Here is a 22,526-nt window from a genome sequence, read left to right as displayed (position 1 = left end):
ATTCAAACCAAATTCCAAAGTAAAAGTACATTGCGCCATCCGTCACTGTCCGAGCCAAAGGGAACGACCAAGCTGTTAAAAGTAAATCATAAAGAAAAGAGAGAATGTATTTTGGACAAATGAGACATGACTGGAGCTTTTTGGCAAGTCACATCGGTTCTATGTTCATAGATACAAAAATGAAACATTAAAAAGAAAAAAATGACTAGAACTACTGTGAAACATGGATGTTTGGTTATTTGGGGCTGCTTTGCCATGTCTGAGACAGTGTGCTCTGAATCTGTGCAGGGTAGAAATGCAGGGTGCAAACTGCAAATCTCAAGACTATCAAGGCATTCTGGAGCAAAATGTGCCACCCAGTGAGCCAAAATAGTTGCTTGTAGGGGCAGAAGTCTGATTGGGTAACAAAAATCACTTAATAGAACTGATTACCTCAAAAAGGCTGTGCAACAAAATATTAAGCTGAGGGTCAGAACATTTTTTTGTCCAGGCCAGATTAGTTTTTTTTTAATGATTCTTATGAACTGCAATTCAGAAGCAATGTCTGAAAACTGAATTTTCAGTTAATTATAATTACTTCTGTCAGTTTCAAGTTATTTCAGTGACCATTGTGGGCTTTTCTTTCTAAATGGAAGAGTACCAACAAATGTGTCCACATGTACAATATCCATGATGTTCTTTCTAAACAGACTGATTTCAAGTCATGAAACACATTTAGAGCAAGGCTTTTCCTCAGCTGGACTAACAGTCAGTTTCCAGTAGGATCAAGCTTAGTTACTTCATGCATTAATGTCTCGTTCCACTCAGTTATAGGCTATGCAAGTTCTAAATATACATCATTTGTAATAAATGTATTTCACTTTTATAAAAACATTAGACAAAAGTATTAATTTACTCAGTTCTTAGAATTTATTTCCAATTTGGTCTAGCATTGAAAGCAAATAAAATGCTAACTTCACATAGGATTTTATACCATTTAAATTAAGTGACTTTTTCTGAAACACAAATAACTTTTTATTGATTTACATATGTATACAGTATAAAATCTCTTCTTCTGCTCTGGGGTCCACACCACATTTTGTGATTTGTACGGTGTTAAGAGTGATACATACACTTCTATGTACAATAGTTTTTTTTTCTTTTTTAAATATATGTATAATCGTTAAATCCTTCTGAATATGCATGAAAGAAATAATGGATGAGTTTTAATAGTGCAGTGGAAAACAAAACAAAAAAAAAGAATTTTCACCATGTTATATAGTTAAAACACTATATGCATACAGACTATCAAAGATTCAATCATGTCTAAAGCCCCAACAATCCCAGATGGATGCATGAATGTATGACTAGCTTTCACATTCATTCTGTGATGTGCATTATGATTTGCATATCAACATTCCCTCTTAAATATTTTATATAATGATTGAATGAAAATTAGTGTTTTTACTTCTTTGCTCTATATGTTTGTATGAAGACATTTGCAGCAGTCATGATCAACTTACTTATGCCCCAGAAATAAAACAGTGAGTGTTTATTTCTGGTTCTGCAACAATTCATCAATCTGAGTTTTATACATATTCTTGACATCTTCAAGATCGAGTCTCAGTTCCTCTGCCTCCTCAGCCTTTTCTCCATACATCTGCAAAATGGTGTTATGCCTCTGCTCCAGATCCTGAAATGCAGAGCAGCATGAATCTCAGCAACATTTACTCTAGTTCAACTTAGTCATTTAACTGTCAGTCAGAATAGACAAACGACGAATTATGTAACATTTTTTCTTTTAAAGATAACATTACATCATCACTTTCTTTATGCTGCAAGTCTCTGTACCTTGAGCTGAATTGTCAGCTTAGGAATGTCCTTTACTGATTCCTCCATCTCATCATTTTGATTTGTGAGTCGAACCAGCTCTTCTGCCATCACAGAACGACTCCTCTCCAAATTGGTTATCTCAAGCTATAAAGACAGAAATAAAAAAAATAAATATATCAGCATAAAACTTCTGACATATACAGCATGTATCTCAAACTACTAAAGGCAATCTTGGGTCTTGTCAGCAAGCACCAAGATGAGCTTCACCTTCAGGTGTTATAGCACTCTACCTGTAGCTGCGCTATTTCTCCTTCTCTCAGTTTGAGTTGAGACTGGAGGTTCTCAACGATACTGGAACCCCCAGACAATCTGGCGGCCTCGTACAGGTTTGTCCCACTCACTGACACAGACATGGTCATCACTCCCAGTGGGTTATCTAAACAGTCGTCCTGTGGAAGATTAAAACATGCTAAACTACACACATCAAATCATGCACACAATAGTTTTCTCAGTCAAAACTTTACCAATTATAAAATAGTAAGATCTGAATTCTGACTAGTGCTATAAGGAAAGAAGGTTGCACCTGGGAAAGAAGAGACGTGTGGAAACCAGAGGTGTCCACTCCACTGATGGAGCTGGAACGGGACAGGGAGGGTGTGGAAGATGCTGGGGGTTCTCCAACAAAGTGGCTCACTGCCTTCCGGTCCTTATGAAGAGAAAATAAAACAAACAAGTTAGATTTAATGAAACAGAAATAATAATAATAATAAAAAACAAGATCAAATTTGGCATTGATAAATTCTAAAATGTATCCCAAAAAATCTAAAACCTTTTCCTTTAGAGCTTCTTGTGCCAAGTAGCATTTTTTCTTCTCTTGCTCCACCTTCATCTTCTCCATCTCTAGCTGGTTGATCAGCAAGAGCTGCAAGAGCAGGAAGAACATGCACCTGAGAAAATGATTCATAAAGGATCATAAAACATATGAGAAAAAGTATCATGTTACCTTTTCTTTTTTGGCTTCCTCCAGCAAGCGATTATGTTCTCCTCGCAGATTTGCCAACTCAGCATGGCCCCTACATCAAGATGAGAGGCAATAATGATCAAAATTAATTAATAACTTAAATATGAGAAATACATTTCTGAAAATCAGTCTTCTGATCCGTAGTCAGACAAATTATCCACTGCGTCACTGGCCAAGTTACAGGACACAGCCTTCTCATAAAGGTTACTTTGTGACACATGACTGCTTCTCTAATAAGAGAGTGTCTGCTGCCTGTAGCTCCTGGATTCACAAATGGGTTTGTTGTAAAATAGAGACCATGCAGGAAGCATTACCATAGCAAAGAGTTTCTCACCCAAGTGAAGTTTCCTGAACAACTTTGCAAGTTCTATCCTTTGAATTATAAATTTAAATAATAAAACTATATCTTGGCCCCACCAATTTTTTTCTGCGACAGCAAGTGGTTTTTTTTCCTCACACTGTATTGCAACATTATCACATAAAATCTGTGAAAAACAATTGTGCAAAAACAAAAGCAGTATTTCATCATGTTGCTGAAACATTTTTTCTCCAACTTATAATCAATGGAAAATATTGTGCATAAATTATCAGTCAGAAGTACTGTGACTAAATTATATTTCCAAACAGTCTCATTTACAAGTTCACAGACTTATAACATTATTGAAATTATATGCAATCCTGAAAACCAAAATTTAAACCACTGAGAACAAGACAAAGTTAATGAATTCCATCCATATCCCACTTGCATAAAGACAACTGCATCAACACCAATGTTATGATAAGTGACTGATGGGTGGTTGTACATAATCACTCAACCTCGTAGACTCCAGATTACCTGCTGCTTTCATCCTCCAGTTTTTCTTTCTTGTTTTTCTCGGTCTCCAGTTGTGCCAGGAGCCTGGCTTTTTCCTGGCGGAGCAAGGAACTCTGGGATTCTAGAGAGACCAGCTGGGGCTTGATGGATATCAGTTCTTCTGCAGTTGATCTTTCCTTTTCCACAGCAACGGCGAGCTGTGCCTGCGCATCCACTGTCGAGAGTGAGCCCAAAATTATCTAAATTGTTTGCACACTTCAGTATGTCCGGGATGGTTTCATAAGCTTTAAATACAGTTCAGCTCCCAATTCTTACCCAGCCTGTCAGAGATGTTCTTCTCAAGGTTTTCCCAGGATGCTGTCTGTCCACCCAATGTTGCCTGCAAGTTTTCAATTTGTCGCAGTAATGGCCGTGTAGCTGATGTGACACTCTGGCTGAGCTCCTGATTCCTATTCTCTGCCTCTTGCAGTCTCTGAAAAACATGAAAAATGTATTAAATAAACCCCATCAGAATTATGGTTACCATTGCTTCTAATAAAAGCCTCAATTTGATACGTCAAGCATTTTGTTACCTGCTGTAGCTCACTGATCTCTTCCCTCAAATAATCTTCTTTCCTTGCCTGCTGTAGCTCAGCCCTCTGCAGAGCAAGCCTTAGGTCAGCCACCTGTGTAAGGTAATGGAGAAATCTTGATGATGTGATGTATTGTCCAGTAGGTAGATGTAGGTTCAACGCTGGGTCCTGTCCAGCTTTGCCCCAGCAGCTATCCAGAATTGTAGCTACTGCATTAAGTCAGTGCTTTTCAGAAGCAACTCTCTTTTCTGGTCTACAAAAATAAGTGCCAATGTCTATTTTGGTGTCTATCAGCGGCTGAAAAGTGTCACATTACACAGAGCAGATGAAACTTGCACAAGAATGGCATCGTCGATTTTCAAAATAAACACAAGGGGACTGACTCATTCATCAATATTATATTAACCTAAGGAGTCCACAAGTAAACATGTCTGAAGCTTTCAGACAAGAGTTTAACCACATATGATGAGATGTTAATTTATATTTTAAAAAGCACATTGTACTTGACACCACCTATCCTTTTCACAAGGATAAAGGAAAATACATACTGAGGAATAGCCACCGTTTTTGGAATTTTAAACTGAGTATTATCTTTAAAACAAGCAAAATACAACAGGGGTGTCATGATCTCAAAATGACATTTGAAATAAATCCAACCAAACCAGCAGGGCTTGGAGTTGCTCGGCTTCTGGGACACACCTGAGGTTGTGCTAAGTATAATTAATGTACAAGTTAAGAATTGCAATTCATTTAAACTAGTAAATGTGTCACTGATTACATTGGGCTAAGTTACCTGGTTGGCCAGTGCCTCCTGCTGCAATCTGGCCTCCTCCTGGGCCTTCTCAAGAGCCAGGCTCAGCCGCTCCTTGGCTTGTATTTCCCTGCTCAGAGCTGCCTCTTCAACTTCACTGGCTCTGCTGGCGTTCACCTTGTGAAGTTCTGCCAGCTCCCTGACAACAGAGACACAAGGAAGGACCATGACACACATTGTGATAAGACTGCACTGAATATACTCACATATACATGTTGTTTTCCAGCTCTGACAATACAATGAATGTGAATGAAACAGCTATTGGGTATTAAAAATTACAGTTTTCATTTTTATAACTAGCACAAAATTGAGAAGTAAATGTACATTGAAACAGCTAGACTGTCAAGGCTTTCAACATGCTTATTCAGGACACCAAGTGGTGCAGTTAAGAGAGAGGCCTTTAGATTAATGAATGGAACATTTTTCTACACAATTCTTTTTTTCTTTTTAACGAAAAGCAGTTCAAGTGCTGAAGTAAATTCAAATGTTGACATATACAACACTGCATGAGCTGAAAGACTGAGTTGACTTTAGGAGCTCAGATCTTAAGCCTTTAATGTCAATAGCTGATGATATTTACTTATAAGAGTTGTCAAGGGCGACCTGGAGGCTCCTATTTTTTTCCTGCAGCTCGTCTGAATCCATCTGCAACCTGGTCAGCTCTTTTTCTTGCTGTTCTACCACAGCATTCAGCTTCCTGATGTTCTCTCTATGCTGTTTCTCCAACTCTTCCTTCCCATCTAGAACCTAAAAGCACATAACAGCCAAGAAGGATTATAACAGACATGATTCAGAAGTAGAACAACTGGATAAAAGGATAATAGATTAATTAAATGGTTTAAGTGTAAAAGTGCACTTTTACACTGTTTTTACAGAAAAAAGCAGAAGTTCCTTTAACTTTGACACAATAAGAACTCTCTGCCAAACAATTTTTATGTTTGACACTCAATACTGACCTGCTGCAGTTGCGTGAGGTCGTTTTCTTGCTCCTTGATTTTTTTCAGTTGTTTTATGATCTTTGTGTCACTTTCCTTCTCTTTCACACGTAGCTTCTTGATAATGTTGCTATGCTGGAGTTGCTGCTTGGACAGTTTTTCACCTAAGTGAGGGAAATAAATAAGTATAATATTTTTTTATGTGTTGTGTGTTTTTTATATATCGTATTTGATTGTTTGTTTCACTGTGATTGTATGGGTTTGACTCTTTGCGCTGCCTCTTGCCCAGGTCGTCATTGTAAAAGAGAAGCTGTTCTCAATTGACTTACCTGGTTTAATAAAGGTTAAACTAAAATATATATATTTTTTAAATTTCCAAACAGTCCAATACTTCAAATATGTTGCATTAATGATTCTTGGAATAGATGTCACTGTTCTGCAATGAATCTATAATTTGCTAGTTCCAACTCCATTTTCAAGAATAAGACAAAACCTTTACTTTTAATTTCTGTTGCAATGATTTAGCCAGTATGTTTTTTACAGATGAGTAAGATATTTGATTTTCAATAAATGTTACTGTGAGCAGGCTGATGAAACATCTCAACTGCTATGAGAGGAAACTGAATTTCCAGCATGAAAGCAAATTTGTAATCTGGTTAGAGAGAGAGCCTTGAAGAAGAGTCTTCTTTTATGCAGGACTCACCCTCTTCCAGTAGACCTCTGATCTGCTCCTCCTTCTCTCTGATCATCTCTATTGTATCACTGGTATTTAGTCTTGTAGAAAGCTCTTCTCGTAGGCCCTTTATTTCCTGTGGAAGAGAAAATACAAATTTTGACACAAACTTCTCCATTCAGATGAATGTAGGTCAGATGGAAACTGAGTTAAAAAGCCTATGGAGTGCTCAAAAAATGTCATTAGCCCTTTTCATACAGCAGTCATGCCATATAGGCACAAAACAATGAGTCATTGCTGTTCTCATCATACAAACTAAACAATGTGTGGGCTCACATAGTATAACTAAATCGCTGAATGACAACAGGGTCCATTCTTAACAGTGGTGTGGTACACCTGCACCATCACATCTTTTATATTATGCTTGGTGACTAATTTCCTGGATCAGAGAAATAATTTACTGGGTCAGAGAGATTTCATGGACAAATCAATGTTGACCCTCATTTCTGCCTCTGCAACTACAAACAAGAAGCCAGTGCAAAACAAAGGCATATTAATGTTGTCTTGAACAAGCAGTGCGAAAAGGGCTAATCATCTGACGGTAATAATATAATCAATATCCAAGTTACCTTCTTGGCAATGTCTCTCTCTTTGCAGGCCAGTTGAGCCTTTCTCTCTGCATCAGCTATACGCTGTGTGAACTCATCTTTTAGGGACTGAACAATCGAGTTCTCTTCCTTCAGGTTTAACACTTCACTGAGGGATGAACAGTCAAAATATCAGATTAGAAAAAAAAAAAAAAAAAAGAGAGCAAATGTCAGTGATATTTTCATAGTATTGTGTGCTGAGGGGTTTCTTCCATCTACTGAAAGTTTGCTGTGTTTATACAGTAGTTTTATGAGAGCAATGTCTTGTTTGAAATTCTTTGATGCATAGCAACAAGAGCAGTTCTATTAAGCTTTTCTTTAAACAATGTACTAACTATAGTGTCTTTTGTGAACCAAATAGGGCTGCAATTAACAACTATTTTCACACACACACAAACACACACATATATATTGTCATTTTGTCATCCAGATATGTGTGGCACATACTCTTTGAAATTGTCACAATCCTCCTCCAACTTGGCCTTGTCTTTACTAAGTGCCAACAGCTGAGACTCTCTCTTCTCAAGGCGATTTGACAAATCATCAATGACCTGTAACATATTCACAATATTTTATGGATGAATGGAACATTCAAAACAAATATTACATCAAAAAAAGGAACACATGGTTAGATATTCTATATGATGAATAAGATATATAACAAATACCTTTTGGTGTAAATATGTGTCTAACTAAGGCACTGAGTCATCCTAAGGAAAATTAATAAGTACTTGCTTTTAAAGCTGAATATATTAAAAGTTTGAAATGTGTTATCCAGAAACCTCTAAATATTACCCATATTAAACCAAGCTTAAGGGAATTTGCTAAACATCCTGAGATAATATATTTCATCAGTGAAGCAAACCTAATTATTACTCATTTATTTGCATTCTAAATTAAAAATACCCACATCTTAAAAGTACATTAAAAATAATTTCATATGTATTAATCTCACTTTGTGTTTACCACAGAAATACAGTATCAGACTTCTTCATTGCCATTACCTCCCATAATTTCATAAATATGTCTCATTTGTCCTTTGCATTCTTCTGATACTGAGTGTTCACCAAAGTATTGAAAAAATTATGTAGAGCCAATGATGTATTTTAAAGTTTAACAATAAGTTCTTGTGCACTCATCAGGATTAAAAAAGCTACATTAACTTTTTGAACTTGTATTTTGCAGAAAAACAATGTCTTGAAAAGTCATGCACTTAACAGCATGTTTCTCAAATGTAAACACATGAGAAACACACATTAAAAGAATCATACTTGATGCTACAAAACAAAATTGAAATCAGCTTTTACCTTTTGAAGTTCCAATATCTGAACGGTGGAAACGCTCTTCATCTCTGCTGTGATTGGAGGAGTGATCTGTTCTTCAGCTTTGGAGGTGGAAACAAACTCTGTAAAATTAGCCTCACTTCCTAGTTCTGTCAAGTCTTCAGGCTGCTCACTATTCACCGGTGTCGCACTTCGCCCGCTTTCCTCCATCTCATCCAGTGACTGATCCCTTGTCCTCTCAGGACATCTCTCCTCCTCACCCTCACCCTCACCCTCACCCTCACCCTCACCCCCCTCATCCCCCTCAAACTCTTTATCCACTACTCCATCTTCCTGCTTCTGACATGACATTGCTAAAGAAGCAGGACGTGCAGTGACAGACGCTAGCGTCCTATTGCCAGGGATCTCATCATCTGAATTAACCTCACTGACACTCTGGCTATCCAGCGACTGCATGCTAAATGAATCGATTCGCTCAAATGCATCCGAGGAGGAACCACAGCTTTCAGTAAGTTTAGGGTAGTCTTCTAGTTGGGTAAAATCTCCACAGGTAGAGGCAGTGAGAAGCTGGAAGGATCCCTGCATTAAGTGGAGCCCAGTTTTGTTCTCCCCAGTTTCTTGTCTGGAGCTGGCTGAGCTTTCACTCAACACACTCTCATGGTCAAGCACTTCAATGTCACTAGTAGTAGAGGTTCCTGAGGAGAAAGCGCTGACTGGAGGAGAAGGTGTATCACTTTGACGGTCTTCCACCTTTAAATCTTTATGATCTGGGAGAGCTTCTTTGGAGGATGTGGAGGTTGAAGAATCTGCAGGAATATTGCTCTTAGCTTCAGATGTATTTGATGTAAACTGTTCCATCTGGTGCTCCGACACAGAGTCTGAGGGCTCTGTTTTTGTTTCCACGGAAACCATTGAACTGACGTCTGTTTTTACGTCACTTGTTTTACTGTCAAGGATACAATTGACATCAGCGGAAGAAGAAGTTGGAGAAACTGGCTGAAGGATAGTGTCTGCACACAGTGGTGCTGGTGATGACTCGGGCTCCTCCAGGTTCCTCTCAGTGACTTTCTCTGTCTCAACAGACTGATGAAAAGACACAGTATTCTCACTCTCAGTTTTTAGGGCCTGAACCACAGCTTCTTGGCTTTCCTTGTCTTTCTCTTGAGGTTGTCTTTGAGACTTAGTAGGGGGCACAGACACAACATGTGTTTTGTTGACAGCTTTTGCATCTCCCGGTGGTAGAAATGTACTGAAAAAGTTTTCAGATTCATCCACAACGGTACGAGTGACAGGAGTAGTGATGGCCCCTGAGGAGGGAGGAGTGGTGGTGGTCTTTTCTTCAACAGGTGCCTCCCACTGAGTCATCCCCCATCCTCCACTTAATGAAAGCTTCTCGGGTAATGAAACGTCTGTCAAAAAACAGAACAACTGAAACTTAATATCGTCTATTATAGCGCTTGGTGTTTATATATGATAATCTCCAGCATATATAACTACAGGCCTATTGCTCTAGCTAGCATAATTTCTTAAGTGTTAGAGCTTGGGACAGATCAGTGTGTATATGCATTAAAAGAGATTATTAGTAAATACAGACGGCAGAATTCCACCATGTTTACGTGCTTCCTAGATGCGTCAAAAGCATTTGATAGGGTCAACCATGGTAAACTGTTTTCCAAACTGCAAGAGCGTGGTGTCCCACTTTACCTGATAAGGATCCAGCTGTTCTGGTACACACAACAGACCATGAAAGTCAGATGGGGCAGTAGTATACAGTATCTGCACTAGGCATGGGGCGATATACGATATTATCGTATACCGCGATAGAAAAAAACGGCCGCGATAACGTTATCGTGGGGTACTGTAATTATCGCCAATTTTTTTTTTTTTTTAATTTATTTATTTATTTTTTTGGTCACACAAGGCTACCAGCCAGGTAGAAGCCAGTGTTATTTTTTTTCATGTATTTTAATAATATTATTTATTATTTATTTAATATTTTTTCAGAGAGTAGTCCAATCCGTGTGCATTTGACTACTGTGGCACTTTATTTTCACTCAATCTTTGTGTTGGCCATGCAGCTTTTTTTTTGTATACTACAGAGCAGTGCCTTTATTTTATTATTTTTCCGTACTAAGAGCCGTAGTAAGTAGCAGGCAGCCAGCCACTGTTAAAGTTTCAGAGAGTAATACAATCAGTGTGCATTTGGCTCTACTTTGTCACTTTATTTCTATTTGTCACTTATTTCTTTCGACTCTCAGGGAAGTATTTTCTTACAAAAAAAGAAAATTCAAATAAGTACCGGTACTATAGTTTACACTTTGTAATGCATAACATTTACAGTACACTATTTGTTCTCTACCTCAAGTGTCACTGTGTTGAGAATGATTTGAGAATAAATGTTCTGAAGGAACCAGTGGATCCACGGTTAGTGTTTTTCCTTGCATTTTAAGAATGTTATAAGCGACACGCTAATATCGTGATAATATCGTAATGGTGACATTTTTGTCCACTAATATTGTGATATGAAATTTTCATATCGTCCCATGCCTAATCTGCACCTTTCCATGTAACTAATGGGGTGAGACAGGGTGGCATTTTGTCACCTGTCCTCTTCAATATTTACATGGATAATCTTTCTATGAAGCTTGCCGGGCAAGACCGGATGTATGATAGGTGATAGTGTTATTAATCACCTCATATATGCGGATGACCTGGTCATCATGTCTCCATACAGTGCTGGGCTACAGCAACTGCTTAAAGTGTGCTCTAGCTATGGAGTCCAGTATGACATTGTGTTTAACCCTAAGAAGAGTGTTATTCTGATTGTTAAAGCTAAGGGGGATCAGAAACAAAAGTTTCCCCCATTCTTACTGTCTGACCGCCCCTTAGATGTTGTTAAGAGAGTACGGTATTGGGGTCACATCATAAATGAGGATCTATGTGATGATGATGACATCCAGCGTCAGTGCTGTAAGCTCGATGCTCAGGCCAATATGCTCCCCACAGATTCCATATGTGCACCGCTGATCTTAAAGTAAATCTATTCAGAGCCTATTGTACACCTCTTTACACAGCTCACCTTTAGTAGTAGTAGTAGTAGTAGTGTTTATTTCGAATATGAATCATATTAAAAAAAGAAAGAAAGAAGACAATCGTCTTAACATGAGACATAACATACAGTTAGTACATACACAGTGAGTACATATTCGAAAGGGAGTGAGAAGAAGTAAAACGCATAAACTCTCACCCCCTCTCCTTAAATATGACTAACTAATATATGCAATGTGTGCAACGTATTATGCAAACATAATATTGCCTATACACAATAATTACACACACACACACACACGTACACACACACACACACACACACACACACACACACACACACACACACACACACACACACACTAGTACCTACATACATAGGGATACATACTGCATATAGGACAAAATGAAAATAAAAAAAACAACAACAAACAAGACAATAAAAAACATTGTAACAATACAAGCTACTGACCAGTGTAAGAAAATAAGGATAAAAATAAATAAATACAAAATAAACACTGTATTATTGCACCCAACCTTTGGTGTAATTATACCACCAAAGCCAAGCTAAAGAAGTTGCAGGTAGCATATAATGATGCGTTCAGGATCCTCCTTAAGCTTCCAAGTGCTTGCAAGCACTTTATTTAAGTGTTATGTCCCCACCTTCCATGCTCTGCTGAGGAATTTTATGTTTAAATGTGTGTCGACTCCATGACTCAGAAAGTTTTCTAATAACTGCACTCACTAACATCAAACAGAGTGATACAAGGTACACATCTGGACTATGGAAACATTGGAACAGATGTTTGCATGCATTTTAATGTGTGACCTGTAATTTTTAAGTATTTTATATGGAACCTTTTGAGTCTGTAATAATTCATATATGCACATATAGTCCATGGGGCAGACCAGATATCAGTACCACTCACGGTGACCAAACTTACTTATGATTTTTGAAAAGATCCATGTCTGTAGACGATATTTTGATAAGATAACCCTTCCTGAGTGGCAGCTGTATCATAGTTATCAGCTCATGAAGTTAAAACCCCCTTCAGGTTAATTGATGATTCTAAATTGGGTATGTTATACATTTCCCGAATCCTTATGTTTCTGTGAGTATCCCAGTTTTTGTATTTTGTGTCTCTGTTGTTCCTAGATGACACAGGACTAAAAGATAGTAGAGATAGTATATCATTTAGGCGAAAATTATGTAAAAATGTGTGTTGTTTATAGTTTAAAGAGCTGCAGTGACCTCGATGTTGGTCAGAAAGATTCACATCTTAGCTTGAATGAATGTTTAAAAGGTCTCCTTTAAAATGATACCAAAGACAATATTGTGAAACATTGACAGATATCCTGTAAATGAGTCTAAACCAGGATATGCACCAGCATCTAAAATGTAATTTTCTGAAGGGGGTGGGTAACTTCATGAGCTGATAACTATGATACAGCTGCCACTCAGGAAGGGTTATCGTACCAACATACCATCTATAGACATGGATCTTTTCAAAAATCATAAGTAAGTTTTGTCACCTTGAGTGGTACTGACAAGTGAAATGTTGGGCTCTGGCCCCTGGACTAATATGGGTCATCTGATGTAGGTAAAATGATTCCTTACCGTTGTATGGCATTACAACCGTGTCCCCCCATTGGTCCTCCTCCTTGATGTCCAGAACCCGGTCTATGGACTTCTGGGCTGTAGTCAGGGCTTGTTTGGCGAAGCTGGACAGGTGGGAGGCGTTGAACCAGCTCATCCTGGCTGTGGAGCAACAACCACCACAGAAACGCTCACGCTCAGCCTGAACGCGTTCAGCCTTTACCAAATAAACTCTTGCATTTCCCCTTAATCGATGTTTTGACTCGTGTTCTGTCTAAACCAGTTGTTGCCAGCTCGCTCCTGCAGAGCTAGTTAGCAGGGCTGTGAGTTAACGCTAGCCAACATGGGAAGCGCTGATGCTTCCGAGCTCAGAAACTAGTGGATAAAATGTGCTGCTCGGTCGAGTTTAGTCGCGCAAAAATCATGTATTGCTGGCACAATGTCAAAACTCTGACAAAATGTTTAAATCAAAACAATTCCCGGGTTAATCCGAGCTGTTTTCGTCTTCTCTGCTCGGCTGTCATCGTTTGTTTTGGTCGCTCTAACTTGTAGCGCAGCTAGCCTTCCTGTACACGTAGCACTGTGACGTCACGACGAGGGCGGGCCAGACACGGACACGCGCAGTAAAGGTTTCTACTTGAGTTCAAAAAAACTAATTGACACCAAACAAAGTATAACATCCATCGATATATACGTTTTTTTAAATATGAATACTGTATTTACATTTTATTTATTTATTTTTTCATTTACTTTTCTTTTCTTTTTCACATTTTTATTTATTCACTCGTTTATGTGCCATTCTCCCTACTTCTGTTAATTTCACTGGAATTTTATATTTATTTTTTTTGTTACATATATATTGGAGCACTTTTCTGATGTTCTTTGTATATAACTTCTTCTCAATAAAAAAATAAATTAAAAAAAGACACTCGTGTATGTGCATGACGTCAGACAACTTCCGTTTCTGCGCAAAGCAGGATATCCCAACTTCCTGTTGGAGCCATTTTGACGGGAGAAAGCGGGAACATCAGACAGCGCTCAACAATACATGTAATTTCTGAAGGTAAGATTGAGACTATAATATTTAACGTTACGTTTTTACCATGGTCCTTGGTACCGTTAGCGATCATTATCGTTCTGTAACTGCGCTAGATACGAGGGAAAGTAACCGTACTAACTAAGCTAACTAAGCTTGTTAGCCTGCAGGCTAAAAACAAGCTGCAACACCGTAGCTGCTAGCCAGTGGTGTAGTGGAGAGTATACGTGGCTAGGGATTATACCACCTCTTATTCTGTCAGTTTACAGTGTAGGCTGCCCACTTATCAGACAAAAAAGCCACTGAAATAATAAGTGTAACGTTATTTCCACTCTTCCATACTGTCATTTTTTTGTCATACCTAGACACCACACCACTGTCAGTGCTAAAGTTTATTTACATTTCATGTTAAATATTTAGTCTTATGTATTATTGTGTATTCACTCACCTCTTTCAATAATATTGTTTGGAATAGCTTCACAGATACTTAATAAGACTAAATTGATGTAATTCATAATTTTTGCTCTTGTTCTCCTGTCCATCTCTCAACAGCAGCACATCCATCAAGCATGGCACAGTCATTGAGACACGTCTACTGCAGTGCCCCTTGCTGTTCAAATAACAAAAAAAATTTCCCCTATTTGAGTTTTCACGACTTTCCAGCTGATGCCGAGGTACGCGCCCGTTGGGTGAGGGCAATCAGACGGGATGAAGGGCCCAACTTCAAAATCCTACGTGGGAGCACTTTCGTCTGTAGTCAACACTTTTCACCAGAGGATAAGACCATCTCTGCCAGTGGACGAACTAGGATTAAGAAAGGGGCAGTGCCCTCCAGATTCGTGTGGAATGACTGGGGCAAAGGTAAGAGGATCATGTTAAAATGGTAATAAATTACTAAATAATAAAAGTCCTAACTTGACACTAACTTTCAAAAGTGGTTGCTGTTTAAAGCATGGCAACCATATTGCCAGTTTGAAATGACATCATTGTAATAACGTAACACTGTATATGCAGTGAATTACTACTCTCTGCCGGCAGTCACACCAAGTGTTTTGGAGAGAAGACAAAGACCAGAGGATGACTCAACTGAAGAGGAAGAGATGGATGTTGAGCTGTTGCTCCAGTGCCATAACTACTATAAAAAACCAGAACAATCAGCATTGGATACAGAAAAAATAGATGTCCAGCAGCGGGTGATAGAGGAGCTGCAAAAGAGGCTGGCTGGGGTTACTGTGAAGCAGTCGTTTGGCTTGGAGAGGTTTTCAGCATCGGATGACGACATCAGATTCTATACCAGGTATGTATTATGTCAGATGATACTTAGCTTGCACATCTGTGTTTATTGCTTTCTTACAGACCTAGATTGTGTACCAATCCATTCATTTATGAAAGTGTACAGTACAAACACAGTAGTGGGCAGAGTATTCAGATCCTTTAATTCAGTAAAAGCACTAATACCACACTGTGAAAATACTCCACTACCTGCATTCAAAACCTTACTTATGTAAAAGTATGTGTAGCATCCCCGACTGAGTGATGGTTGACTCTCAAACTGATGGTTCACACTGGCCATGGTTACATGATGTTTTTTAATTCGGAATTAATTATTCCGAATTAAATAATTCAGAATTAAACTATTTTCCTTCGAGTTTACATGGAAATAGTAATTCTGAATTGAGGTTTACATGGAAAACACGTTAGACCGGCTTTATCCAATTCCACTTAAGGTCTGGGGGTTGTGAAGGGTTCTGATTGGATAGGGGGGCGGACCCGAAGTTACGTCTACCGGAAGAAAAACAGACTTAGCCGCTTATCATCATTATCATCATCAACTTTATTTGTGCAGACTTCAAGCTCCATTAAAAAACAAACAGACACATAAAAACACTAAAAGAACATAAATACATAAAAACAACAGCTACAACAAGAGACACTCATACCAGTGTCTCCAGAACGGAGACTGATATCTTGTTGCACTGAGGGGTTAGCCAGCAGGGGTTAGCCAGCAGTTTGATAATAGAGTTTTGAGACTCATCCAAACAACTCATGCATGAAAAGAATCAATGCCCATGTTACAGAACAATTCACTTGCACTGCTCCTCCCTGGTTTTCTCATTAAAATTCTCATACAATCATTATATGCAACCTGTAGTTTGTGTAAGCTTTCCTTCTTGAACTTGACCCACAGGGGGGCAGTATAGAGAGGTGTACAATATTCTCTAATCAGGTTTTCCTTTACTTCATTAGAGCATGAGTGAAATTTCCTACATAGCATATTTGCTTGTGCATATAATATGCGACGCTGTCTATACAGATCATCATCATCAGACATTTGGTCTGTTATAACATGTCCAAGATACTTTGCTTTGCTACACACTGAAAGCACTTGTCCTGACAGGAAGAAAGAAGGAATGGAAAGGTCCTTATCCCCTCTCGCCCCGGAAGGTCATTACAACACTCTTTTTAGCATTATACTTAACATCGAACGCTATACCATATTCAGTACAGATATTCAGAAGCAGTTGAAACTCAGCACTGCTGGGAGAAAGTATAGCTAAATCATCTGCATACATCAGATGGTTTACTCGATTGTTCCTAACCATACAGCCAGTCTTACAGTTATTTAACTGCATGGAAAGATCATTCATATATAAATTGAAAAGGGCTGGCGAAAGTAGCCCCCCCTGGCGGACCCCATTGCCAACAGAGAAATGGGCAGACACCCCATTTCCCCATCTGACCTGCATACTCTGGTTAGCGTACCAAAATGCCAATATTCGGATAATGCTACTAAACACAGCCCTTTCTTTCAGTTTTAAAAACAGCTTTTGGTGATTTACGCGGTCAAAAGCTCGGGCCGCATCAACAAAACCTACTAAAACAGAGGAGTTCTGGCTTCTATATTTTTCAAAAACCTCTTTCAGAGCATACATACATAAATCAGTCCCATGATTGGCCTTAAACCCAAACTGATTGTCAGTAAAACCGAAATAGGAACCCAGTTGACCTAGTAGGACTCTTTTAAGGACTTTGGACATAACACTTTGGACAACGCTTAGCCACTACAACTTTGAAAAGCTTTCAATTTTTATGTTTCCTGCCATCTGTGCTTTTAATTATTTCCAGGTCCTCCAAGCTATTTATTAAATAAATGGTCTCTGCTCTTGACCACCGTTTACTGCGTGCTGACATCTTAAAACTTTGTTTCGAAAACAAGCCCAGAGCGGAATATAAGGGTGCGTCCCAATACTCCCCCTCGCCCTCCTTTTCTTCCCTAACCCTAACTTTTGCGCGTTCCCGTGAAGGTAGTGGTGTCCCAATTCCTCTTTTCACCTAGGGGGAGGGGGCATAACGAGGGCTAGGGGCTGAGAATAGCCCCTTCAAATCGAGGGATTTCAGATGCTGACTTGGCGAGCGAGGGGGTATGAAGATTTCCCAGAATGCTCTTCGTCGTCATTTGCGGGACTGAATCAAAAAAAAAAACATGGAGGACATTTCTGTTTTTTTTGGGAGTAAAATCAATATTTTGAGTTAGTTTCTGCATAAAAATGCATTTTGATTACATTTCTCGGCGCAAACCGATATTTTACTTTCATAATATTCACTCAGTGAATGTACATCATCCCTTTTTTGTCCGTTGTTCGCTAAGATCGCGCCGGAATATGGTTACGTAAGCTACGTAAGCTACGCCGTAGGTTCCGTAAGCTACGCCGTAGGCTGCTCGCCGACCGAGGAAAACATGCTTTACAGACTCGTCTCGATTTTGAGCAAGCAAGCATGAGTCAAATGGCGAACTGCAAAGAGCAGGAGGATATTGAACCCACAAATGTAAGTATAATGTCCCATGGAATTAAAAAAATCACAGTGCTTTTGTATGTTTTAACAGTTTGAACAGTACATAGAAATACCACATTGTTTATTGTTTATTTTTAATACCAAAGAGTGAAATTACCGGAGTCAAATTACTTGTTGGACAATGTTAGAACCTGGCCAATAAAGCTGATTCTGATTCTGAGTTAACGTAAGATAATATGTGGCTGTTGATGACGAGTCGGGTAGATAACAACGTCCTGTTAACTACTCGTTAACTCTCATGTTTTCTACAAATTTGTTGTATATTTCACATTACTATAAGGCAGCAACGTTATTTGGGGGGGGGGTTACGAAGTAATAACGTCGCTTGCTGCCTTGTTATCATAGTTCAAACTTTTTTTTTTTGTTGTTTGTTTTTTTTTTTTTTACGAGGACGTTTGTGCATTGCAGTAATCACATTTCACTCCAGAGACTCCGGATCAGGTCCGACACCTAATAAGCTTTAGGACTAACAACGAGGAGAATTTTACTAAGAAGAAATATGCTGCTAAACCACTGTGGGAGTGAGTGATCTAGCTATCTGCTTGCAGAATATCTGTGATGGGGTCCTTAACCATGGTATAACTACTATTCATCACTGTTTTCTGTTACAGGAAACTCATCAAAGAGCTGGAACTGGAGGGAAAGGTGACCACAGCAAAAGTTGGCAAAACATGGGAAAATCTTAAAGAAAATATAAGGTAAGCAATGGTTATGGTAATTAATATTATCTGCTGAAGAGATGATGCTTAACAAAAAAAAATCCATGTAAAGTATTTATTAATAATCTTCTGTAAATTGTGTGTGTGTGTGTGTGTGTGTGTGTGTGTGTGTGTGTGTGTGTGTGTGTGTGTGTGTGTGTGTGTGTGTGTGTGTGTGTGTGTGTGTGTGTCAGCCTCATAGCCTTTCTACAAAGAGATGCATGAGGTTTTGGGGTCCAGACCTTCAATCCAGCCTCCATGTTTGTCGGCGTCTAATGAAGATCCCTCGCAAATACTCATGGTAAGTTTAGCAGTAAAAAAGCACAATCTTATTCCCCAGTCCTTCTTCCTATAGCTAGCTTGTGCTACGACCGGTGGTTCCTCCTGATTGTGAGTGATACGACACTACAGTACCTGAAGATCTAACTGTTATTTTCTTTTCAGAACATAATCGACCCTCCATCCTCACCGGTGTCCTCTCTGACAAATTCAGAGGAAAGCACAGAGGTAATTTTTATTTATACAGTGATAATGAACCTGGTATGATGTTGTGGGTGTGTATGATAGTCCAGTCATGTGTGTAATCAACATGTGTATCCATCTTTTTTTTATCTCAGAACACTTTGGAAGACGCCAGCACATCGGCCTCAAGCTCTGCCTCACCAGCTGGAAGAGGAAGCTGGAAGCTTCAGGCATCAGGTCCACTTTCCCCCCAATCCCCCCAAAAAAAGAAACTCTCTATGCAGGACTTCCTTCAAGCTGAGGCCGCCAAAGAAGACAGAAGATGTCAAAAGAATGAAGAACACATGGACAGGTTCCTGAACCTTTTAGAGAAAATGGTGGACCAGACACCTCATCAGCAGTAGCAGCACATACACTGCAATTTTTTTTTTGTACATATTTCTGTGCAAATTTTTTTATATGGAACAGCACCTTTCTTTGTTCTGCGTGCAATGTTTACTTTTTTTCTTTTTAAAAATGTTATTTGAATATAGCAAATAAAGCCTTTTTTACTGCGGATTCTCTCACTATCCTTATTTTACTATTGATCTTGTTGTACAGTTTATAATTTGAGACATTACCTTACTTTGACAAACCCCAGAAGAGAAAACTGTTGTGAAACAAGTTTTATTAGACAATTTAAAAGTATTTCCAAGTGAGTAAAACCACACAAGTACAAAACTATATGAAGAACATATGGACAGGTTCCTAAACCTTTTAGAGAAAATGGTGGACAGGACACCTCATCAGCAGTAGCAGCACATACACTGCAAACTTTTTTTTTTGTAAATATTTCTGTGCACATTTTTTTATATGGAATATACGTGCCATATTAACAGAGCTACAGCTGAAATTAAAACAGCTTTTGGCTCTCAGCTTCCTGATCAGGCTAGGGATGGAAACGAGGGGTAGGGGGAGAATTGGGACAGGCACCTGGGCCAAGTGCCCTAGATTTCAAGTGCCCTAAAATCTCCCCCTTCTTTTTTAGGGCTTAGGGAAGAAAAGAAGTGCGAGTGGAGAAAAGAAGGGCGAGTGAAGGAGAATTGGGATTGGCCCTAAGTGTCATGGAGACAGACGGGGAAGGGAACGAGCAGCGCAGAACGACCAAATTTAATTTAAAGGGGAATGAGTGTATACACAATCGCAGAATTATTCTATTCGGATTTAAAATCGGAATAAACCAGCCACTTACTTTGCAATTGAGTTTAATTCGGAATGTCCATTTTCATTCGGAATTACGTGTTTACATGGTAATTTTAAATCAGATTGAATTTTAATATTGAATTAAAGAGGAATTAAACTTCCCATGTAAACGCACCCAATGTTTTTATTCCTTGGATGTAAACACACTGCAAACACACCGTAAGAGCTATAAAGGAATAAAATAAAATAGAGTTAGTCTTTCTACATTCATATAAGTTTCATTGAACTTAAATGGAGACCGACACAGCTGCTCACTCGGTCGGTAATAACAGCTACCGTTAACCACAATACATGACAGTAACCATGGCAACCAAACTCAAGATGGCAATAAATACGGCATAAAATACCTCCTATAAAATATCTCTAAAAAGTCAACAAGTTCAGAAAAACAGCCTGTTTTCAGCTTTGTGATGATGCATTTTCCAACTATCAATATTGGGTTATGGTTTGATTTAAAGGTATATTAATTTTCTTTCACTATTTTAGATTTGCCAGCTACCACCATCTACAGGCATTTTGGATACAGATTGAACCTGCAACAAGGAGAATCGTGCGTGTTGGTACACATTCATCCACTTCCTGCACAACAGCAGCTCCTGACAATGATCCACCTCATCGACCGGTAGGCATAGTTCACACTTAATCATTTTTCTCTTTAAAGTAGTTTGCTGATAAATCAGCATCCGTAAGAACACTACTATCTAATTCAATATAATTAAAACCACATACAAGCGGTCTCAGACTTTTTGGACCCCACTTTACATACATTTATGATGATCATGCAATGATTATTTCATTTAATTTCATTATCGTTTTTAATACTAAGACTTGTTCCCCCTGCTCCTCAACCCCCACCAGAGCCGATGCCTTCCGATGATTGATGAACTGTTCCTGTTCTTGGTGTACCTGTCGCTGGGTCTGAATGAGAAAGATCTGGGTGATCGTTTCAGCATTCATCAGTCCACCGTCAGCAGGATAATAAAAACCTGGGTACATTTTTTGTACACCTTATTGGGTGCTGTTGAGATATGGATGTCTCCTGACACAATTAGAGCCACGATGCCGAGTGTATTCTGCAATTACTCTGACACCCAAGTACTTATTGACTGTACAGAGTTGAGATGTCAGATGCCTTCATCTTTATTCTTACGGAGTGAGATGTTTTCACAGTGTAAATCCCACACTACCCTGAAAGGAATGATTGGCGTGTCACCACATGGTGCTGTTACTTTTGTTTCCTCACTGTATTCTGGTTCTGTCAGTGACAAAGAATTGTTCAGGCAATCTGGCATTATCCCTCTTTTGGATAAAGATATGGCTGTAATGGTGGACAAGGGATTCGGAATTGACGACGTAGTGCCTTGCAAAGTTTACAGACCACCTTTTCTGACTAAGGGGTCACAGCTGTCTCATGGCGAAGTGCTGGTCACTCAGGACATTGCACGGTTAAGGATACATGTGGAGAGGACAATTAAGCACATCAAAGAGAACAAACTGTTTGACACTATTATCCCTCTGACCATTTGTGGTAGTATCAACCAGCTTTTTGCAGTAGCCTGCCTCCTATCAAACTATCAAAACAAGCCACCCGTCAAGGTTTGGGCCATATAACTGTTAACCTCACTGAGCCAGTCTCTCTGGATACTTGTATACTGAATGGTCAACATTCTTGTCTCAGATCTGCTTGCTAAACTGATAATTGACCTCCCTCAATTCTGTTCCATTTGTCTCTCTCTGTGATAAACAATAACAATTTCAACAAGAACTGTATTCTCTGATGTAGATTTGGCATATGTATTCCATGATACATGTTTATGTAGCAATACAAGTTATATATTTGATTTTGAGAGGTTTAATTTGTCAAAGTGCCAACTGTTCATTCATTGTCTCCATCGCTATCTCTTGTAGTAAAATGTATGAAATCAAACCATGCATACTGTAAAATATTGTATATGAAATATAAAATGTGAAAATATGAAAACATCTTTTGTACAGTCACCATGAGACAAATTGTATATGG

The 22,526-nt window shown here is 38.8% G+C and overlaps 2 protein-coding genes across 2 annotated transcripts; one reads left to right on the top strand and one right to left on the bottom strand.

Moving 5' to 3' along the window:
• Positions 1 to 886: 886 nt before the first annotated feature.
• On the bottom strand, positions 887 to 13,782 carry tmf1 (TATA element modulatory factor 1). The gene is made up of 17 exons (XM_061727867.1): positions 13,235 to 13,782; positions 8,593 to 9,977; positions 7,733 to 7,836; positions 7,268 to 7,394; positions 6,669 to 6,774; positions 5,987 to 6,129; positions 5,611 to 5,777; positions 5,013 to 5,169; positions 4,220 to 4,312; positions 3,963 to 4,119; positions 3,669 to 3,861; positions 2,816 to 2,885; positions 2,642 to 2,734; positions 2,396 to 2,518; positions 2,103 to 2,261; positions 1,831 to 1,956; positions 887 to 1,672 (listed from the first exon to the last, which is right to left on the bottom strand). The coding sequence occupies exons 1-17, from the start codon at positions 13,368 to 13,370 to the stop codon at positions 1,532 to 1,534; spliced, it is 3,480 nt and encodes a 1,159-aa protein (XP_061583851.1). The 5' UTR covers positions 13,371 to 13,782; the 3' UTR covers positions 887 to 1,531.
• A 440-nt stretch (positions 13,783 to 14,222) lies between these two features.
• Positions 14,223 to 22,117, top strand: LOC133449172 (uncharacterized). Its single transcript, XM_061728307.1, has 6 exons — positions 14,223 to 14,276; positions 14,802 to 15,110; positions 15,264 to 15,546; positions 20,993 to 21,128; positions 21,365 to 21,496; positions 21,677 to 22,117. Exons 2-6 carry the CDS (start codon positions 14,819 to 14,821, stop codon positions 22,115 to 22,117), a joined length of 1,284 nt encoding a protein of 427 aa, XP_061584291.1. The 5' UTR covers positions 14,223 to 14,276; positions 14,802 to 14,818.
• Positions 22,118 to 22,526: the final 409 nt, after the last annotated feature.

This window comes from Cololabis saira, chromosome 8, assembly GCF_033807715.1.
Source record: "Cololabis saira isolate AMF1-May2022 chromosome 8, fColSai1.1, whole genome shotgun sequence".
NCBI lineage: Eukaryota > Metazoa > Chordata > Actinopteri > Beloniformes > Belonidae > Cololabis > Cololabis saira.
The sequence above is the reverse complement of the archived record's forward strand: the minus strand, read 5'-3'. Positions and strand labels throughout refer to the sequence as shown.